The following is a 21,711-nucleotide window of genomic DNA, read 5'->3' on the forward strand; positions in this document are numbered from 1 at the left end:
AAGAGAGAAGAATTCATAATGAAACTGTAAAAATACTACTAAAACCCCTGTCTTGGACACAATATACTGCTTCAGGAGCTACTGTGTCATTGCACAACATAAGTGGCCTATTAATCACTGAATTATTGGTGTAGCAGAATATATTTATCATTGTGGATGTGTTTGGAAAATTGGTATTTTAAAACCTGCCTGTATCCCATAACAAGCCACAAACAATTTTGTGTATTTCAAACACTAAAATCTTTACATAAAGTAGTAAATGTACATTTACAGTGGCAAATTTAAAATCTCTCTGCCTCTGCTGCTTCAGTTTTTAAAATGAGACTTGATTCAGAGTTTTTATTCTTTACATTATCCTAAATCAGAACTATTCCTGAAGCATTAGAAATCCAGATGATAATAACAATATGGGGGGTTGTTTTGTTTTGCTGATTCATTCCTCAAAAAATAATCAATGTCTTTAAAAAAACGCAAAACAATGAACCCCCCCAAAATCTCTCCCCAGGAGAAGTCCCTGCTAGCTGAGATTTTTTCTCAAAACCAAGTTTCATGATTACAGTATATTTATAGTCATGTTAAACACCCTTGAAAATAAAGGCTCATATTGAGGATGGTGACAGGCCCTTAGTTATAGAGGTGTTAACTGGTGACACTGTTTTTCATCAGAAAAATACCCTAAAACCCCACAATACTTCATAGCTTATACTGAAAGTTTGATTCATGCTCATTTTGTTCATTTAAAAATACTCTTTGGAAACTGTGTCAACTCCTGCAAACAACTTAGTGATACATCTTTTCCTGTAAAATAAAGATAATTCATATTCACCTCTACCCCATACTAAGCTCTACCACTAATATACACTTCATTACCTGCTCACGTCACCATCTAACACATATCTTTACATTCTTCTACATATAGTGTCCAGGGCTTATTTTTCACCAAACAGGATTTGATAACTATTACATTTATAATTTTTCTTGAGGATTTGTTTTTTGGTGTTCTAGCCTTTTCACTGCAACTTAAGAGTGGTATTAATAGTTCATACTTCTTCCATGCTAATTTATGAGAAACTTTTCATAGTTTTTTTCCCCATTAAGGACTTGAAAATCTAAACTCAGATATCAAAACTGAAAACCAGAAGAGAGATTAGATGCATCTGTCATTTTAAAATGGTTTCTGCTACTTTACAGTATGTACAAGAATTGTACGTATGACAGCTAGGATTCTAACTTTTATATTGCTGCAATCAGATTCTAATTAAAAATCTTGCAAATAAACATGAAAAATAAGCCACTGGTCATGAATTCTACTGATTACATTCAAAGCTAGCCTTAAAAACAATAAAAAAGTTACAGGCAAAACATACTGGTTTACGTACTCACTAGCTTACCAGGCTACAATAGGCATGTTTTAAGTATAAAAAAAGCAGACAATTCAGATTTAAATAAGACTACGTGAAATCAGAAAAAAACTTAGATTTCACTAATAAAAAAAAAAAAGAACACCTAGAATTACTTCCCATCCTACAGCTACAGTTAAACCAACCAACAAAAATAATCAAAGTATTTCTGACAAACAAAAGTTAGGCTAGAATACGTGGCAACAATCAAAGTTCATATACGTTTCTATGTAAAATGACTCATGATTTACTATAAAATATGAACAAGAGCACTTTGTGACTAATGAAAGAGCTACTAGTAGAAACACTTAATGCCAAACAGTCTTCAGCCCTCCTTTAAGTCATTTCTCCAAATCAGTATTGACTTCTTTTGACCAGATACATCATTTTTGGCTTGTCACCCCAGCATGTCATGTTTTACCACTTGCCACAGGCAGCAGCAAACAACTAGCTGAGCAAACTACAAGCAGTGACATGCAGAAATTAACTCTCAATCTGAGTACTTAGATAAAATGATATGCAAGCGCACACTAGGACAAAAGGAATGGCACTCGTCATCCAAATAGGCTCATCATCCCTCCCCACCCCCCTTGAACAGTAGTTGCAACAGCAATAGAAAAAGATCAAGCAGATGTCTGTTCTTCAGAGTCAACTGTGGAAAAAAGTCAGCAATATATAACAGCAGCGATGGACAAGGAAGAGCAAAACAAAAGAATCTTGTTGAGTATTTGTTCATTTACTTTTTCTGAACACAAGCCCAAGTGTACCACACTGGCTTGGTCTGAGCTTCAGATACAGATGTCCTAATCTCCTTAGATCCTTCACAGATTCAGAATTCAGTCTCCCTGAGGCCCCTATAACCAAGTAAGAAAACTCTCTTTATCTAGCTTGGTGGCTGCCAAGACAGATTCCATGTCATTAAGGATGTCAGAGCTTAAAGCCTCTTGCAGACTTGGCATCAGTTCTTCTCCTTCTATATTCATCCCATCTCCTTCCAGTGTCCCAAGGTCCACATTTGTCCCTGGAATGGCTTCAAGGTAGTCTGGGAAACGGTTCTGATGGGACGGTATGTTGCTTTGGCTGATACTGTCACCTGGTTATAACACAAAGCAAGACAGGTATTACATATACTGGAAGTGCCCAACCCACAATATATCAGGACAACTGCATCTCTTGAATTACACTGCAATGGGATTCACAGAAATCCATCAGAAAAACCAAAGATGATTTGACTGCATACAGATGTACAAAGTACATGTCCTTTGTTTCAATCTTTTCACCTACTGACCAAAGTCTTTACACATCTTTGACGTCATTTATCTTGTTTTAATTTTTATGCTTAAAGGAAGAAGACAATACTGAGTCAAATATTGTTTTAGAGCAGTATTAGCAACACTGGATGAGATACTACTCTTAGCTCTGAACAAGCAGTATTACTTAGAAAAGCAAATGGACACTCAAACTCCTTATAACAGGAGTGATACTATTTACAAGCAATCGTCCACCCTCCCAACAGAGCTAATTACAAGTGTATGTCTCACGTATCTATCCATAATATTTCTATTACAGAACTAGAAGGTGGCAGTAAAACAATGCAGAAAGCATCACAGGTTCTCAGAGTTCCTCGTTTTCATTGCAAATGGACGCAAGTGTATTTGTAAAACATGCGTTAAGGATGTACACAAAACCAGACCTGTATCCATCTCATCCACACTGTTCAGGAAGTCATCAGGGGTTCTGGGTACACTGTAACTGCTCATGCTAAGTCCACTGTCTGTGCTTTCATCTCTGGAGTGATATGTTCCACTGTAACAGAAGAAAGGGAGCAACAAATTAGGGTAGTGCAGCTATTATAATAAATGCTTGGTTTTAGAACCAATCCAAGGGCTCTGAAAACACTGCTGTCATGAGAAATACTTTATTCCAATCAAAAACTGAAGCCTTTGCCTGTGTGAGACATCTGAATTTTGTTTTATCCAGGCCCTTTCCAATTAAAACCATATTATTTAGATTCAATTAAACTTAAGTAGCTTTAAAAAACTGCCTGTGTTCTGCAGTTTTAAGCTTTTCACACCCACCCACAGATTAAAACCATTGGAAGCATATCACAGACATTCCCAAATTACTTTAGAAGTAAAAATAATAATGGCACACCCTTTCACACTTCTATAAAGATAAAAACGATTTCTAACTACTAATGTCCCCATGTTTAATCAACCACTGCAGTGTATTTTTAGGTCACTGCTGTTATAAATAGGAGCTATAGTTGGAACTCCTTTAGTGATTCTTCAATTGCTTCCCACAGTTGCATTACTACCAGTTCAGTCATACATGTCATGGCAAGAGAGTGCCCTAACATAAACCAAAGACTGGTACAGAGCCATCCTGTAAACAAACCCTGTTCAGAATAATCTTGTTGACAGAACAGTTAACAAAACAGTGATGGCATGGGGCCTTACATGCATTCGATTTGTTATTGCCATCTTCTTGCCAAAGGAGACAGCAAGATCAAGAAAGCTGCGATGGCAAATTTGGGATGGGGCACAGAAGTAGGCCAGTGTACTGAGTTTACACAGCAAGGTTTTTATAGCAGGTGGGCTGCAGCGGTGGCCTCTGTGAGAAGACATCAGGACATTAACCCATGTCAGACATAGCTGCTTCCAGCTGTCTCCAAAATGATCCTGCTGCTGCCCAAAGCTGAGACCATCAGTGACAGTGACGGTACCTTTGTGATAATAAAAATGTATTTGAAGGGTGAAAAAATTGTGCAGCAGCATCTGGAAGACAGGAGTGAGAAAATCTGAGAGAAACAGCCCTGCAGACACCAAGGGGAAGAAGGGGAGGAGGTGCTCCAGGCACTGGAGCAGGGATTCCCCTGCAGCCCATGGTGCAGCCCATGGTGAGGCAGGCTGTGCCCCTGCAGCCCATAGAGGAGCCCACACCAGAGCATGTGGATGTGCCCTGAAGGAAGCTGCAGCCCATTGAGAGCCTGTGCTGCAGCAGGCTCCTGGAAGGACCTGTGGACAAGGAGCCCTAGCAGAAGCAGTGAAAACACTACTGTATATTTACTCAAACTGCTCCAATGTAGCAATTCTGTTCAGAAATTTTTTGGATGTTCTGATTATTTAGGCAGTAGAAAATAATTCAACTACCTACACTTTGGATATCTAACTTTGGTACCTAAAGTTAGGAGGACTGTCTCACCAGGAACTTCACATATACCCTATAAAGACAGAAAGAAGCATTTCTCTGATTCTGAACTTCAACTTAACAGCAACTACTTGATACTGCTGAAATGTTTGTAGGTTCTTACTCTATTAATTACAAGTTTATGTGGCTTGGAGATTTAACTCCTTTACTATTTTCATCTTTTTCTTTCCAGCATGCTAAGCAAAAAATACAGATATGACTTATCTCAAGCTTCAGCAGTTTCTTCAAAGTTGCAATGGCTAGTATGAAGCACTTGCAAGCTGTAATTAGAACCGTATTTCCAACAAAACAAACACTCCACCTCAGAAGGATTAAGAAGAAAGTTATACGAAAAAGATAAGTCTATACTGTAAAATTCTAAATCTTGAATTAAAAGACCCATGTCAAAATAATACAGCATTTAAACTGAAACATGCCACTATTTGCAGACCTAACATTAACAGAGTGAAAAAACTGCGAAATTAAAAACCTGGAGGGGAGAATAGAGAAACCTTAAAATGAACCTCAAGGTGTAGTCCTAAATGTGCCTCACAGTTCATTTGATCTCATAGCAAGCTATTCACAAATTCTTTTGAGTCAGTAATTTGAAATGACTGTTAGTCAACAGATTATGCAGAGGCAAACATGTTATGACTTTGAATAAAAAACCTTCCTACAAGTCTGAACAGACTACTTCCTCCCACAGGAGACAGCTTTTAATCCTCAACTTTTACTAGACTTGCCATTTAAGGAAAGATTCATTTACAGCTGTGGCTTTTGGCACACACAGATGTTCAAAATAAACTATTACATGTACCAAACAGAATTTTAAATCATTTTTTTCCCCGCTTCTAGTAGCTACTCCTACAAACCTGTTAAGAAAGGGATCAGAACTATTTGTAGTCATTGTTCTCAGTTCCTGAGACATTCCAGGAGATGACACAGGATTTTGAGATCCACCGTCTTGTTCCATTGTTGGAAGCTGGCTACGGAGAGCCAATTCCTAGAACAGCAGGAGCGGGAGAAAGAAAGACCGTGTTAGGCATCTGAAGGCATTTTTCAGATACAAAACCATGAAATTACAGATAATTGATGCTTTTACTGTTTCCAGCTACAAGATTTGAACGAAATTACTTTTCTGAAGACAAGGCAAGAAATTTTACTGCCTTCAATGACAATGAAAGTTCCACCAGTGAAACCCAGTATTAGAGAGACTTCACACTGTACCTGTATTTATAGATTTAGAGATCTTTTCTAGTTCACTTTAATATCTTTTGCTAAGTCTATTCTTAAGATCAAAAAAGAACTGTTAACACTTTCTGACCCCTAAGATATGCCTGTGAAGCTCTGCTGACTAGCACTTTTTCCCCTGTTCCTTTCCCCCCCGTTTCTTTCCCCCCCTTCTGATTTACTCCCTGGTTTCCTTTTTACCTTGCTTGCTTTATTCAGCAAAGTTTAGAGTCTGTCCCTGCAAGTTCCCATTCACTCCTGTTTGAGGCATGCATTTTGAAATTTCTGATTGATCAAACCAGTGATTTGTCCCATATGTACATCTTAGAGCTCCTCAAATCCCTTGAAGTTTCTAAGTAAAACCAAGATGCTGCACTTCAGAAATTACAAACCTAGACTACATATGCATCTTTACGCATCTGACTGTGCACTAACTTGAATCAATCCATCCATAAAGCTTGCTTAATGAAAGTAAGTTTTAACATAAAATACACAAATCTAAAGGCAGGTGATGATAAGCAGCATTTTATGTAATTTCCAGTGCTCCCCTCCCCCCACCCATTTTTAAACAGGTAATCCATGAGTTACACATGTGAAAAATACAATAATTTCGTTCAAGCAACTCTCCTACAGCATCATTAATGGCTCTCCAAGTCTCTGCTTTGTTAATGTAGAGACTGGCAAAGAAATCTATTCACTATCTTGTTACCATTATTAGTAGTAAGTGATTTCCAGGCTGTGGCTGGGAAGTGAATGTCAAGCAAAACCAATCTTGTCAGTCTTGACAATACTCAGCATTTCTCACTTGTAAAATGAGAAGTCTTTATCTATTCTTAGTCATGACCCTAAGGACTACCATAGACTTTTAATACATAAAAATAATCCTTCTCTAATTCTTGTTCAAAGTTGATTAAAAAAAAAAGTCTAAACTTCATTCTATTTTCCACTAGATTGTGCCAAATATTGAATGCTTCCCTACCACCTGCTTTTGTTTTCCCTTTTCTAATCTGCATATGCTTCACTCCCATTCCTGGGTATTATGATTCTACAATTCCTTTAATTCCAAGTTTCATGTCCTGTGTTAGAAAGTCTTCTAAACCCAAAAGTTTCAGACCTTTGTAGAAAGTGCACAAACATACCACTGGCTTTTGTGTTCATTACACCCAACTGCCTACTCCAAGTAAATCCAGTTCTCTGCTCACCAGCACTTACTTGGCCACTGTTCTAATAAATAGTAACAATACTCCTTATTTCCAGATCATGGGATAGTAGGCACCTTTTAATCATTTCTATAGGCTTATCCATATGATTTGCATTTGCTATTTGCTTATGTAATAAACCCATTGTTTACTGGAGAAAAGAAATCCCCTTTCCAAGAGCTCCTGGCAGCAGGAAATAAATAACCCACAATTTTCTCTTCTGTACCTGAATCAAAAAAAAAAAAGTCAGTACAGAGGAAAAACCAACCTGGAAAAATGGGAAAGTTACCTTTGTATTTTCTAAATCCTTAGAGGCCTAAGAGAGAGACTGAAGTTCCATCAATGTATGAACTCAGGTAACAAGATAAAAATAAATATAGCTCAGATCCTAGCCAGCTTAAAAAGAGAAATAAAAATCACACTTCACTGAAGCCTCACTAAAAAGAGCTGTACTAAACCAGGAGAGAGAACTGTATTTTGCCTGTTCTTTGGCATGTACAATGAAGTGAAATATGTCTCTTTAATATTATTACTACTTTTAGCCTTGTTTCAACAACAACATTGCTAAAAGTACAAAACTACAACTATTTTTAGCTATTAATAAGTAGCATTACTGCTACTTCTTCAGGAAGTTCGGGAGGCAGAACTACAGCACTTCCCAACAGAAAGAATGTTATTCCATTACTCATTCAAGTAGTAAATTTATGTCAATCTGGGAGTCTGAAAGAGAAAGGAATTACCAAAAAAGATGAGCTATTCAGAAACACAGAACAATCTTTAATCATACCCTAAGATAAGCAATTTTTTTACAAGACTAAAGAATGTATTATTTTTCCTAAAAGGTGCATGTAATGGAAGCTAAACTTGTGTTACTTTAAGAATGGTCTTTCAATTTCTTCATCCTTATAAAACTGATTGTTTCCTATACTTAAACAAAGTATGTATGGGAGTGTACAAGCCTCTCCCAGCTCCAAACACAGTAATGTGAACTCTAGGCTTTTAGTTCATGCTTTAAAATACATCCTTTATTGGAAGTATTTAAAGTCTGGAGGCAAAAATAAAACCATGACAAAATCCTGGCTTAGATTTCTATTACTTGATCTCATCCTATTTCTGTAAGTATTTCAAAACTTTTTTTAAGTACCTCTGGGAAAATAAAAGCTTAGCATTCCTATTGTTAACACAAAAGCTGAATTTTGGTTATTACATAAAGATCAAAATGATCTGTCATCTCCTTTAGCAAAGTCATTTTAAAAATAAGGTCAGCATTGTGTAATTTATCTGGCTGACCTTACCTTTTTTTCATAACTGCATACAGATTTAGTTTTACATGAAGTTCCAGGTCATTCGTACTATGTCCAAATTAACTTTATAAAGTTACTCTCTTCAGAGCATTTTTATCTTCATCGTGCATTTGAAGAAAGGTAAAAGGCTTCCTTGGGCAACTCAGGTATCATAGTCTCACTGTACTGAACATATGATATGCTACTGTAATTGATATATCTTTTTTATGATCTTAAGGTCCTTTCCAACCCTAATTATTCTATGATTTATTTAGTTTAAAAGGGTGAATTGCAACATTTCTGTCCCTAAACATTGTTCAACTATCCAATGATCCACAGGATTCACTGGGATGGGAGAAAAGTGTTGGGGGAAAGACCATGGCACTTACAGACAAGACTTACAGTACCAGTTATTTCTTCAGACTAAGTATTTATGCTCTTGTTTGAGGCCCACAAAGTTTCAGCATGTGTACAAAAGGAACAGGGAGAACACATGGGTAGATGAAGACAAATGAATTCAGCAATGAAGAGTTGTGCCATTAGTGAAGAGTAAGGGGGAAGTATAAATCTTTCAGCATCGCCATCATGAATACCATCAAAATTAATTTAGGAGGCTGACAGAGTGATAATTAATTGCATTGTATATTGGCAAAGAACTCAATGCTATGGAGAGCACTGCAGGCACAAGTAAGGCAGCATAAAATGGAACAGGCATTTGTAAAGAAAGTCTGGTTTCTTGTCTGCCTTTGCAGTCCTTTGCTGCACCACTGCTTCATGCTCCTCCTGCTATCCATCTGCCCATGGGTCGACAGTGCACCTGCCCAGCCAGGAGCACCAGCAAGGCAGGTACGAGTCAGCGTGAGTCAGCACTCACGGAGCCCGTGAAGAGCTGGATGGCCTCTCTCTGCCCAGTTTTGTTTCCTTCTAGCAAAAGCTGTTATTCACAGCCATCTCAAACTCCAGGTCAACATGACTCATATCTTCTGCTAGCCAACTGCTTTAGCAGTACTTCTGTGATTCAGTTTTGCAACTGCGATCAGCACCAGCAACCCCATGAAATCCTCTGCAGTGAGCAACAGCTCTTATACAGACACGAAATGTGTCCTGAAGCAATTAGAGGCATAAAACCAGACAAAGGGAATGAACACAGTTCTGATTTACTCTATAGACTTTTAGGCAGGTTATTTATCCATAAAGACCTACATTCACAAGCGAGCAATAGAATGATTTTGCTAATCCATAAAGTTTAGGTGCAAGCAGAATCAGAGTTTCTGACTTTTCAAGTTACTCACATAATACAAGCATTTTCCCTACTGTTCAACTTCTAGCTACTAAGACTCAGCATTTCCCACTCAGAACAACAGAGTGTGAAACCCAAATTTTACAGGTCCTGCCACACAAACTAATGAAGTTTTGCTTAGATCTGTGGTTCTCAATGGCGAATGAAGCTATACTATTTCAGAAGCCAAAGAACATTCTAAGCACCAAGTTCCCAAGCTGGCTGAATAACAGCAATGTTGCTTTTGCAGTAAAACTGAGTTCCACATTTTGTGTATTTTGATGGCAGCCAACATACCCCCAAATCCAGCCACACAGGACTCCCATTCATTAACACTTTCCTATTAATGTCCGAACATACTTGCATTTTCTAGGCAGCATTTAAAGCAGTACCTTAGTGTACCTTAGTAGTACCTTAGTGCTCATCAGAAATACGAAGACTTATTATTTCATTAGGTCAAGGAGTATCTTCCTAATTTCTGCAGGATATCCAACTCTTAAGCTGAAATTCCAGATGGCTTGACAAAACTTCCTGTTATATTTAATAGTGTTCACAAGTTTAGTTTGTTACTTAGGTCAGAAGAAGATGTGTGCCTTGACCTCTTAATCATTGTGCTCACAATCCAGGGGCAATTCCAAAGTGGCTTTTACTGATAGTTACAGATGACCTTTGACTGCATATTCTTCCTCCAGCTTCAGCTGGAACTAGCATTTGTATGGCCATACGCTTAAGTCAGACAACCGACCTAGCTGAAAAATGGTCAGATCAGGTGTCTGATCTACCCTGCAGTGTAGCCACACCAACACTTTAACTAAGAGATTATGAAAATACATTAGACACATCCTGTTCTGCTGCCTTACTATTAAGGCAGTCTTTGGCAGACAGCTGAATTTAATGGCTTAAACTGCTGCAGTCTCTTTTGCCAGAGTGTGTCTACCAGACCTCAGTCAGAAGGTTCTTTATTAAGAAGTAAATATTTTGCTTAAAAAACACCACACAAATCCCCACCTGCAATGTTCACCCTGGTTTAGGATGGCTCTAGACAGGTGGTTATGTCTTCTTCTGAATTAATTTCTAAAGTCACGGCACTGCATAGGTGTGCTGCCTCATGTGCAAGCCCCAAAGTACTCTGACAAAGCTCTCTGCAACCACTGCAAAGTGACAGCTACCTAAAATACAAGTGCCTTCCTAGAAACAGATGTGTATGTATAGACAACATGCTAAGGTTTTTATTACATGGTGAACTTACTGCCACAGATTGGAGAAGTCAGTTCATTAATTACCAAGATTTTTGGAAAGTAGTGCAGTGAATAAACAATGTCTCGCTACCTAATGAAGTAAAACATACCTGCTAACAGTAACATATCACCAGTTAAATGAAAACTGAGATAAATGCATACAAACTTGATTTTTGCCTACTTGGAACCTTCAAGTTACTTATGGTATCATACATGCTGCTCAGGTCCTTTACCTGTGTGATGATTCTCCATGATATTCTGTTATTGATTTTAGAGAGTAAGAAATCAGTAACAATTTCTGTTCACTGTGCAAAAGAAACATCTAATAGAAACTTCAACCACAAGGGACAAAGAAAAACTTAGTACTAGTAAAAAAGAGCTATCAAGTGAGTAAAACACAAGGGGGACACAACATTTACTTCCACTAAATTAAGAAGTTTCAGTTAATATTTGTGACTATTGGTTTAAAAAAGTTCAATTGGAAGCAAAAATTTTAAATGGGAAACAAACTTTGTTGGAAAGACTCCTCACTGTGTCTTAGCTAACCCTCCTCAAATCTTCCCACATAATGGACCTCTTCAAAGTAAGACTTATTTTCTCTATCAAATACCAAGCAATAAGGCAAATTAAAAGCATGGGACATAAAACAGCTGGGAATTTCCTGCAACTGACTCGTTATTTTCTTCCTGCCTCTTGTAAATATAATTTTTAAAAATGTTTCTGTATACCAGTGGCCATGTCTTCACTGGTCAAAAAAGCCATGTTCGAAGACCAAATGGCTGGCTTCAGTGCCTTATCTCCATTAAAAAAAAAAAAAGCACAAAACCCAAGCCCACAACAAAACTGCCCATTAAAAAAAAACCAACCAAACTCCAACCTCAAATGCCCCCCAACAAGAACACATTGATGAAATCAAGACAAATCATTTACCTTGTTAATCTAGGTCAGCTTCAGATAACAGAGGGATAAGGGAGATTCAAGCGGTAACACTGTTTGGGATTCACTAAGAATCAAAAATAACTGTTGCCCACCATTTCCACTAAGATTTGAACACAAGCATATCTTATTATTGAAAGACATTACAAGATTAAAAAAACCCAAACCCAAAACAAAACAAAAAGTCCCCCAAACCAAGTCCTCAGTGAAACTTCCACCTTCTCTAACATCATGGAAGTTCAAGAGTACAGAGTTCAAGACTATACTTGTTTTTAATGATGCCTTCCTTACTTTCTAGAAAATGGCCGCACCTGACAGCAACACTGCTTTGTACTGATATAAATGCAAAGTGACTTTAAAAAAAATCTCTTACTGAAAAATAGTAATAGTGTCCTAAGAAATTAATACTTTCCTGGAACAGATTCTTTGAAGATTCTTCACTGAGTAGGGGAATTTCCAGAATGTCACTCAAAAGTTGATAAGCAATAAGTCTGGGGCAACAGGACAGAGAATATGAGAGGTAGTTCATAAAATATAAAGGACAAAAGAATGAAGACAACAAACAGACAGCACATTCCAGGTATGCAGAACTACAACGAAAGCAGCACAGAGATAACAGAAAAGTAGTTGGAAAGCACAACTGAGCAGAGAAGCAAGGAAGCTGGGCTGTATCTAGTTCTCAGACAGGTATCTCCATTTAATGCTAGAAAAAAAGCAGTACATATGGAATGAGCAAACATATACAGAGGAACTTATCACATAAACAGCTGTGTAGTATGCTGATCTTATTATAGAAAGTACCCTAATATTAGTGGCAGACAAGCGATCTTCCAATCTCAGCACAAGAAAGTAGTGTGCACACAACATCCAAGAATAATGCCATCAGTGCCTCAACATTATTTGCCTCTATCTCAGCCATTGTATACCGGAAGGCAAGAAATCTGTTACCTAACATCTAGCCAATTTTATGATTTATACAAAAGTTGACTGACATCTGCTTTAGGTGAGACACTCTTGACAACTGGATGCCAACTGCAGGAAAATGGAAGGAGAGCTAGTGGGGATGGAAAAATAGTCAAGTCGTTCAATCTCTTAACTAAGAGAGGCAGGCATCTTTAAGATGTTCATAGGTAACTGATGATGAGCATAAGTAACTGGACAGATGTATGCCCCTGGATGTACCAATAGCTCCTGTTTATATACAGTAAATATGTGAGTTATAATTTTTGCTTCAAATACCTTTGACCTGGCCATTTTTAGAAACATAGTAAAATACATCCTCATTTAAACAAGATAAACACTTGCAACAAAAGAAGAAGCTGGGCAATTGTTTAATCTTTCCAGAAGGTATTTAAGTGCTAAGGCCTCCACACATAACACCTGGAGTGTTACTGTCACTACAGGATATTATAGTATCGTGACAGGCAGATAAAAACTGGCAAGGGCACAGTTCAGTACCCAAGAAAAACTTGCCAAGATACCAATACAACAATGGCACTGCATCCAGGTTGCATAGGCAAAAGGAAGAGGAGGTTGGTCTGGATGCAGGATGTTGGACTGAAGGACCTTCACCAATCCCTTCCAGCCTATTTGATTCTGGAATTAAGGAAAGCTCAGAGATCGGATTGAAAGTTAAGAAACATTTCTCCGGTTTTTTATTTCAAATAAAAGAGACACTTCATTAGAGCCAAGCTTCAAGAATGCTGGTATCATAACATTTCTTTACAAACAGAACACCTCTAAAATAGACTTAGTCTTCCCGGAATTAAGAGCACTGAAGATATGTAAATTTTATTTTCAGTATTCCTTGAGAAAACATCTACAATTTAGCAAGAGAAGTTATCATTCCTCCCCCAAGCACAACTTCGTCATCACAAAAGCAGATAATTTCTCTATAAACTTTTTTTTTTCCACAAAGGAAAGAAATGATCTGCCAAAACAGATGAAGTTGAGCAAAGAAAAGTTAGTACTTTCCAGAGATTCTTCACAGATTTACAAGGTTGGATATGACCTTATAGGATGTATAGAGTGGGACCTCAGTAATGGCATCACTGATGAAGACAATGACATCTGCCTAGTACAAGGCCTCAAGAAGCATTTAGAGAACAACTTCCAGAATCAGTTCCACATGTGGCTGCTCATTACATGATTGAAGTGATGCGTGAAAACACAAAAAATACATGTAGATGATACAACACAATTAATGTAGCATTACAGAGATTTTAAGTTGACACGATTGCCTACTTTTCTATCCACCAGATCACTCAAATGCAGCTTGACTCATAAAACTGATCCCAGGCAGGTGAGTATACAGGTAAGCCTAGTGTGCAGCCTGTTTATATGTAACTGGAATCCTGATTTTTGCATAGATCTTTCATCAGTTCCCATCACAAAGAATGTAGAGTGACTACTATACGTACATTTACTGAATTACTAATAAGGTCCCTTTGAGTTTTTGCAGCTTTTTAGTATTTTAAGCCAAAATTTCAAGAAGTTCTGCTTTTACTAAGTATGAAACTGATCCCAAAGTTATCAATCAGCTGCACATTTCTGAGTTGGCAACGGGAATGAATTACTGTGGAAAAGCAAACAGTTGTATGACACGGCTTCAGGCATACAAGAAAACATAGAATACTCTTTTGATGCTCAGTTAAGTGTCCCGTCTGACCTAATTATGGTAGAAGATTAGGTGTTTCCAACTGGCATGGGGGAATGTGCTTCTCTGTTTATTCCCTTGTATACCAACAATTCCTAAGGATTTTTTTTCTCCTCTGTAATAGGACCTAGTATTGATTGATAAGATCATTATGTGGTCAGTGCTCTGTAAGTGAATCAAATTATTATGCCTCAATTAAAATGCTTCTGTTTTAGAGCTGCACTGATATTACCAAACAGGACAGTACTTCCATGGTGTCAGTACTGTTTCTAAGGTCTGATGTTCCTATTCTGAAGATGATCTTCTCAGGAGAACTACTAATGTACAAATTTTGCAGTACTCTTAAGAATGCGACAGTATACCAGCACTCATGACTTCCGAACACAGGATGCTTTCTTTTGTTCTTTTTCTTGCCTAGTGTGTAGAGTGTTTTTTCTTAGAAAAACAATTTACAGTATGAGCCAGTATAAATATTGTCCTAAGAACCAGCAGATCAGGAATGTTAGCAATAGCAAGCAAGAAGCTCTCTGAATATATCCATAAATCCACTTTCAGAGATTCATTCCATATTCAACTTCTTAAAAGCCTAAACAAAGTCTACATTAAACTTTATTATCCTTCACATTTGGAGAAGTTTTCTTTTGCTCTGAGCTTGGGAAGCTTCTGAGAACTATCGTTTTCTACACAGAAAATAGATCTATGCAGGAGCCTGTCAAACTGGAATAATTACGTATTACATCCCCATAGCAGTTATTTTCCTAATGTAATCTCTTAAATAATTCTGCTACACTGTGCATGCTTAAAAATCATAAATATTTCAAGTGACTTTTTATCAGCTGCTTACAGCTATCCATCTTTAAGATCATACCTGTTTAAATGAACTGATAAGAACATTCATATGAACAGTACTTAAAAGTCACAAACTACTAGATATAATGGGGAGGTTTGCTTTAAATACACATCTTGATGACATCAGGACTGGAACCAGCAGTATCCTCAAGAATGCTAAACAAGAAGGTTGTTTTCAATGCAGAAAAGTGTGCAATGAATTCCTCATTTGCTTTTAAGTATTGATATAAAGTTGTGGTAGTGCAGCACTCTTCAAAACTATGTTAGGGTCATGGCCAGAAATGGTCCAAAAATGTGTACAGCAGAGCTAGTAGGGTTTTTTGTTCATTTGCCTCTTTTAGAATGCCTTCACGTAGCAAAAAGTTACCCTGCTAGCCTGATTTAACGCTTCTATTTTTCTAATTATGCTGAAACATCAGTTAAGAGCCTACCTGATGTTTTGGAGAATTTGCTGTGCTGGGATTGATATTCCGCAATGCCTAAGAGTAAAAATAAGATGGATAAAAATTACTTTAGCTGCATGGTTTGCCTATGCAGGCTGTCTTTATAAACACCATCTTGTAGTATCAAGCCCCCAAACAGGCCAGATGAGACAGAATGAGGGAGTCAAGAAACTATGAAAATCACAACACATTGAAACAGAACTCAGAGATTTACTGACCAGGGAGAACAACATGAAGGGAACTGGCTGGCTCTCAATGACAACTGAGGCAAGAAGACAATTAGAAGGCCTACCTAGAAGCATGCTAGCACAGGGTAGAATGTCTGTTGGTGGATTAGTTGCAAAGCAGGAACAGCAGAAGCCCAGATGCTTAAGCAGAGAGAAAGTCCTGATGCCACCTTTGCAATGTATTCTTAACCTAGAGTACTATAAAAAGTTAATGGCTGTAAAGATGACCCATCTTACACCAAGAGATGCTGAAGATTCCTACAAAACAGAACTTGACTACAAAGTGGATAACGGGAGTCAGATTTCAGGACAGAATACTACAGGTGATGAAGAATGAGAAAAGCTGTCTTTGAGGACATTAAGATATCATCCTCTCCTGAAAGAAGGCCCATCACCCAAAGTGGAAAGGGAAGAGGGTAAGACTTAAGGTTTTCTTCAAAGAAAAATTAGTGCTTTCTCTACCAGCGTCAAAAACCCCAAAGAATATCCTAAGAATCTAGCACAGACGATATTAACCTTTGAAACATTAAGATGGGAAAATTGAAGCAGAAGGCTTAAAGTCATGCCCGAATCCAAAATCCAGAGATTCCAGGGTCCAGTCCTACACTTCAACATTTGCTGCAGCTATATTCATACAGTAGAAAAATACTGAAAGGAATAGCTCAAAGCCTCATTATCAAGTTTGAAATTCTTCAGCATAAGAAAACCACAGGTTCAAAATGCAGCTTGAGTAATTCACTTGCTTCATGCTCTGCTCCACTCCACTGTTTAACAGGTAAGATTTTATCAACAAGGTGTCTTCTCAATGCATCTTGCGTAAACTGTAAAAGCACTTTGAAATCATACAGACTGAGAGGTTCTAAAAGTGAAAGACTTTCCTCCACTTACGGAGAACTAAAGCAGCTGTGGGAACCAACTTCTTGCTTTTTTCATGTCTCAGAACTCAATGAACATGAAATACAATCTCACGAGGAATATCCAATCAGATCAACAGTCCATGATGTCATCCTAACAGTAAAGAAGCCTCTTCTTGGAGAGTTTTGTTAGAGCAATGAGGGAGGAAAGCAAAATCTTTCAGTCTGCTAAGTCAGATGCTTCCACTACCAAGCTGATACCAGTAACAGAATGAATTCAGACCTTTTTAGATCTCAAAGCTTTTTGTACAGTCATTGGTATTTAGGACTTACTGAAACAACAGCTTAAGAGAAAACAAAGCACAACATACAAAAGAAATAGTGGAAGTAGGTGTCTAACCTGTGGCCTCACCTGCCGAAGCAGTTCTTGATGCTTCAGTCTCAGCCTTTCCTTCTCCATCTGTAGCTGCTGAAGTCTCATCTGTTGTTGCTGGTTGGAGCTACTGCCACCCATCACACCACCCTGGGGACTCTGAGGGGCCAGAGGAGGTGGCTGTTTCACTGGAGCACTTTGGCTGATTCGCTGATTCATGGCTAAGGAACCAAACCAATAAACATTTAAAAATTAAATACAAAGACACGTAAGGAAAGTAGTATCCTTAGAAGGCACAGATTAAAAATTTTAAAAATTACAAGCCATGACAGTACAAAACATGCAGCTATGTTGATGTTCAGAATATGAAATGTTTGCTCATATGTGTTATTCCTGTAAAATCAATTTAAGAGTCTCATGCTTAAGAGCACACACTTGCTCCAAAAGCTTCTGAAAACACTCAAATGTGTAAGCTGGTGAAAAATTCAAAGTATCAGTAAAATATTTCAGGTTTAATGAGAAGAATCTACCTTCTTCCTAATAAACTATTCTCAATTTAGACACGAATAATACAAAATCACTTTTCTTATTCATGTGAAATCTTAGAATCATTACACTTGAGAACACACAGAATAACAAAACATCTCACTTATATCAAACTACACTTGATTAAAAGCTACCATTCTTCTCAATGTGGTGCAAGTCATAGAATCATAGAACAGGGTTGGAAAGGGCCTTAAGATCATCTAGTTCCAACGCCCTGCCACTGGCAAGGACAACTTCCACTAGACCATGTTGCCCAAACACTAGACCATGTCACCCCAAGGTCATGCAACAATCATTTACATCGTTGTCACATCAACTTTTGAGTGTTACAGGCTCCACTGAGGGCATCCTGTTATGCAAAATTAGAGCTGGTAGAGAAGCAGCTTTATCATCATAAACAGATGAATTACACAGCCAAAATACTGCCATCAATACAGGAAACATTTTGCTGATGCTTCGTTTTCTTTTACCCCACAGAAGTACATGATGCATCTTTTCTGGGGTGTGGAGAAGAAAAATTGTCATCTTGCATGCCTAATGCACAATGAGAACTCATCTTCCCTTCCCCCAGAAGAGCAAGACATAAGACAGTTTTATTTTATAAAATAATGCATTACTGGGATGCGTGTCTTTGACAGCCCTTTTTTCCCCACTCAAGACCTGTATGTTTAAATTCATCAGAGGCACTGGAGTTCCCATAGTGAAACAGAGGGCTAGGAAAGCCTGAGGGCTAGGAAACAGAGGCCTAGGAAAGGCTGTATTACCAGGGCACTGTTTTCAGGGGCTTTCAGTTTTGGAATTAGCTCTCTATCCTGTTGTCGAGAACAGCCTGAATCTGTTAACATTCACAGTATGTTGCAGAATGCATTTGTTGAAGCAGTGATGGCAGAGTGGTATGGATTTCTTTTTTTTTTGTTTCCCTGGGAATGAGGATTATGGTTTATGGGAACTTGGAAAAACAGGGAATGAGCTTCTTTTAGGATGACAGGCTGATTCGGTGCAAAGAAAGCCATCTGTTGTGTCAGTCTCAATCAGTGTTTTCATCATATAGAGAAGATTCCTGGAACATTAACACTTCTACCTATCAGAATAAAGGAGAGTTCTCACAAAGGATCAGTATCATTTTTTCTCTGAAAAACCCTTCAGTCTCCCCTGTCTTATGAGTGTTTAACTTAATTTACAATAGTGTTTTTCTTCTGTTCCCCAAAAGCCTAAATACATTTATCTCAACAGTAAAACTTGCTGCTGCTTCACAGGCTTGCTCCTTTCTCCTCCTTCCACAGCTCATCCTTCCTTTGAGAGGTAGCATACGAAGAGGAAATGCCATATCCTCACTGGGGTGAGAACAGAAAAGTAAAAAACCAGTTACTCGTCTCTCTAGTCTACCTTTTCAACTATTCTATAGGCCCAGCACAGAATCAGTAGTCTAATGGAGAGATGAGTCACATTTTCATGAGTCAAGTCAAAATTAAATCAAGTGTCAGATAGCTTGAAGCAATCTGAAATAGTCTTGTGTAGTTACTTGCAAGAAAGCTTCATACATACGATCATGATAAAACTTCCTACAAGTAGAGTGCACAGGTAAAGTAGGAATAGAAACTGAATCTCAGTACCAAGTAGAAACAACAGAGTGAATACAAAGCATTAGATGTTCAAGCTGCAAGTCCTATCCTGTCGCAGCGGGGGGGGGCATAGAGGGGAGATAACTCCACTGTGGATGAAAGCTTAAAATCAAGCAGTTGATCTTAAAAGATCAACTTCAAAAGAAGTACCACTTCACCATCAAAACTGAACTTCAGGAAGAGGTGACCAGGATAAGCCAACCAACCAGATCTGTGACATGAGCGGTGGTACCTAGGCCAGCAGCAGGACAGGTTGTTGCTCTGCTGAACAGACACAGAAGGTTCACATGCCCCAAGACACCAGGAACTGTGTAAGTTTCAACAGTACCAGCACCAACAGCTGTCCTGCAAGGATCTGAGCAGGGAACTATTAATTACAAGCTCCACTTGCCCTCCACTGGGCCAATCCCTGCTGGAAGACTGACAGCAACAGGAATAGCTACATTTACCAAATTAGGCTGAAGTTGAAGCTAGAAAGCCCACCTAGCAGCTTTTAGACAATCTGCACACCACTGGAGTCGGGAGTATCTGCTCCTTTGTCTCTTTTACCAAGAAACATATCAAGTCTCGAACAAGGACCACGCGTTTTGTTTTTCGTATCGTTAACCTGTTTCACTTTAAACGCAGACAAGGAAAGGGCTAGTATGAGACAACAGAAAACAGCCTTCTCTTTCTGTTAGCTAATTCTGCAACTCAAGCAGAAGTCTGTGCTACATTTCAGAAGTTCCAGGATTCAAACCCTGCGATTAAACAAGATGGAAGGTCAATTACAGTGGAAAGTAAAGAGGGACAAAGGTTAGAAAATTACAATCACCTGAAAGAAGCACATCTAAGCTAAAAGCAAACTACCTAGCTTGTAAAATTTAAGTACCCAAAGCTGAAGAATGTCAATTTTCTTTTACTTAAAAAAGCCACCTTTATGGCCTCGTCTCCAACTTATATAATCATGGTTTCGGAGCCCCTGCCTCATGCAGTTCACAGCCAAGTCATGTTACGGATCACCTCATAAAAATTTTACAGTTTCTAACCTTAGTTAAACACTTAAATGCAGTATCCCTAACATCCCTTCAACATGTTACGAATTTGGTTTTCCTGCATGTACCATACAAGTGTTACTATGGAACCAACTTCCTTCTTATGCCAAATTCTTAATATTTTATGTATTCTTATCTTTCTGACAGCTGCTTCTATTATTCTGGTTCTCTCTGATCACAGTTTGCTTCATTCTTCTCATCTACTGACACTGCAACTAAAACTGTAAGAAACAAACCATGTTTGACTGATGTTTTTCACTGTATTCCCTCATCCTAGATCCCTGAAATGTCTACTAATGTGCATTTTCAAAGTAATGTTTCTAAACTAGAAGTGTATCTAAACCACAAATACCATAACAAGATACTGAGACTTCAATGTATATTTAATATTCATCAATAAATATTTTGGGAAAATTATTATATAGTTTTGTAACTCTTCAGAACCTGAACCTAAAAATATACTTTCTAGACCTCATTCAGGTACCCATTAGAAGGATTTTTCTGAGCAGTTTATTATTTCAAGAATGCAACTGCAAAAGACTTCAAATTGACAAGATTTTAAACTGTCCTCAGAACAGACCAGGGAGATGTTTTTCACATAATGGAACTATTCTGACTGTGAAATTAAACTTAAAAGGTTGGACAATTTAAAAAGATACTGCTAACTGAATTTTACTGACTTAACAACACACCCAAGTGAAGGGTCAGGGGAAAAAACCACCAACGCTAGTAACACTGAATGATTTTCAGCCATCTTGGCTGATTACACAAGTATCTTCAAGGCAAAAAGGAAAACGGAATGTAATTCTCTATAGTTTCCAACATAATATTTAAAGAAAATAGGGAAAATACACTTCATTTCCAGTGACAGGAAAAAACAGTGGGGTTAAAGTTTTTATTACTGTTGGGCTTAGGTTTTTGTTTGTTTTGGTTTTGGGTTGTGTTGTTGTTCATGTGTTTTTTTAATTCACAACTCTTCCTTAGTTACTAAGGACACAACTGTAGAAATCTGCACTCTAAAGAACACATTTATCAACATCATCTCAGATAAGCGCATTTTATTTTTCCACACCTTATGGGTTTGTGAGGATCCTGACACGCACAGCTCTTATTAAGAAATCTGAATTCAAAGGCAAAGGGCTTCATTTATCTATCAGTTAGGACTTACCAGTTTTCTAATGCATCCTGTTCCTTACCTTCCATGGCTATGGAAAACATTTAAATAAGGGGCTCTGCACCCACACAGCAGAGTCTGCAAAGACCTCACAAGCAGAGAAGGAACAAACAAGTCTTTGTTTCTGGAAGAGGGGGATTTGAGGGAGGAGGAGGAGGAGGAGGGGCAGACAAGTTAAA

At 38.0% G+C, this 21,711-nt stretch overlaps 1 protein-coding gene across 8 annotated transcripts in view; it reads right to left on the reverse strand.

The window, feature by feature from the left end:
* Positions 1-537: 537 nt before the first annotated feature.
* Positions 538-21,711, reverse strand: part of YAP1 (Yes1 associated transcriptional regulator) — an 84,336-nt gene continuing 63,162 nt past the window's right edge. For 2 of the 8 annotated variants that reach the window (XM_062629842.1, XM_062629838.1), the window contains 5 exons: positions 17,184-17,377; positions 15,691-15,738; positions 5,462-5,592; positions 3,094-3,206; positions 538-2,493 (listed from right to left, as the gene is read on the reverse strand). In XM_062629842.1, the coding sequence (XP_062485826.1) occupies positions 2,255-2,493; positions 3,094-3,206; positions 5,462-5,592; positions 15,691-15,738; positions 17,184-17,377 (725 nt within the window). In that variant the 3' untranslated portion in view covers positions 538-2,254. The remainder of the gene's footprint in view (positions 2,494-3,093; positions 3,207-5,461; positions 5,593-15,690; positions 15,739-17,183; positions 17,378-21,711) is intronic. The other 6 variants (XM_062629843.1, XM_062629839.1, XM_062629844.1 and 3 more) reach the window with 3 other exon arrangements.

Source organism: Pezoporus occidentalis, unplaced genomic scaffold (genome assembly GCF_034315485.1).
Source record: "Pezoporus occidentalis ecotype Australia unplaced genomic scaffold, CSIRO_AGI_Poc_V1 ctg342, whole genome shotgun sequence".
NCBI lineage: Eukaryota > Metazoa > Chordata > Aves > Psittaciformes > Psittacidae > Pezoporus > Pezoporus occidentalis.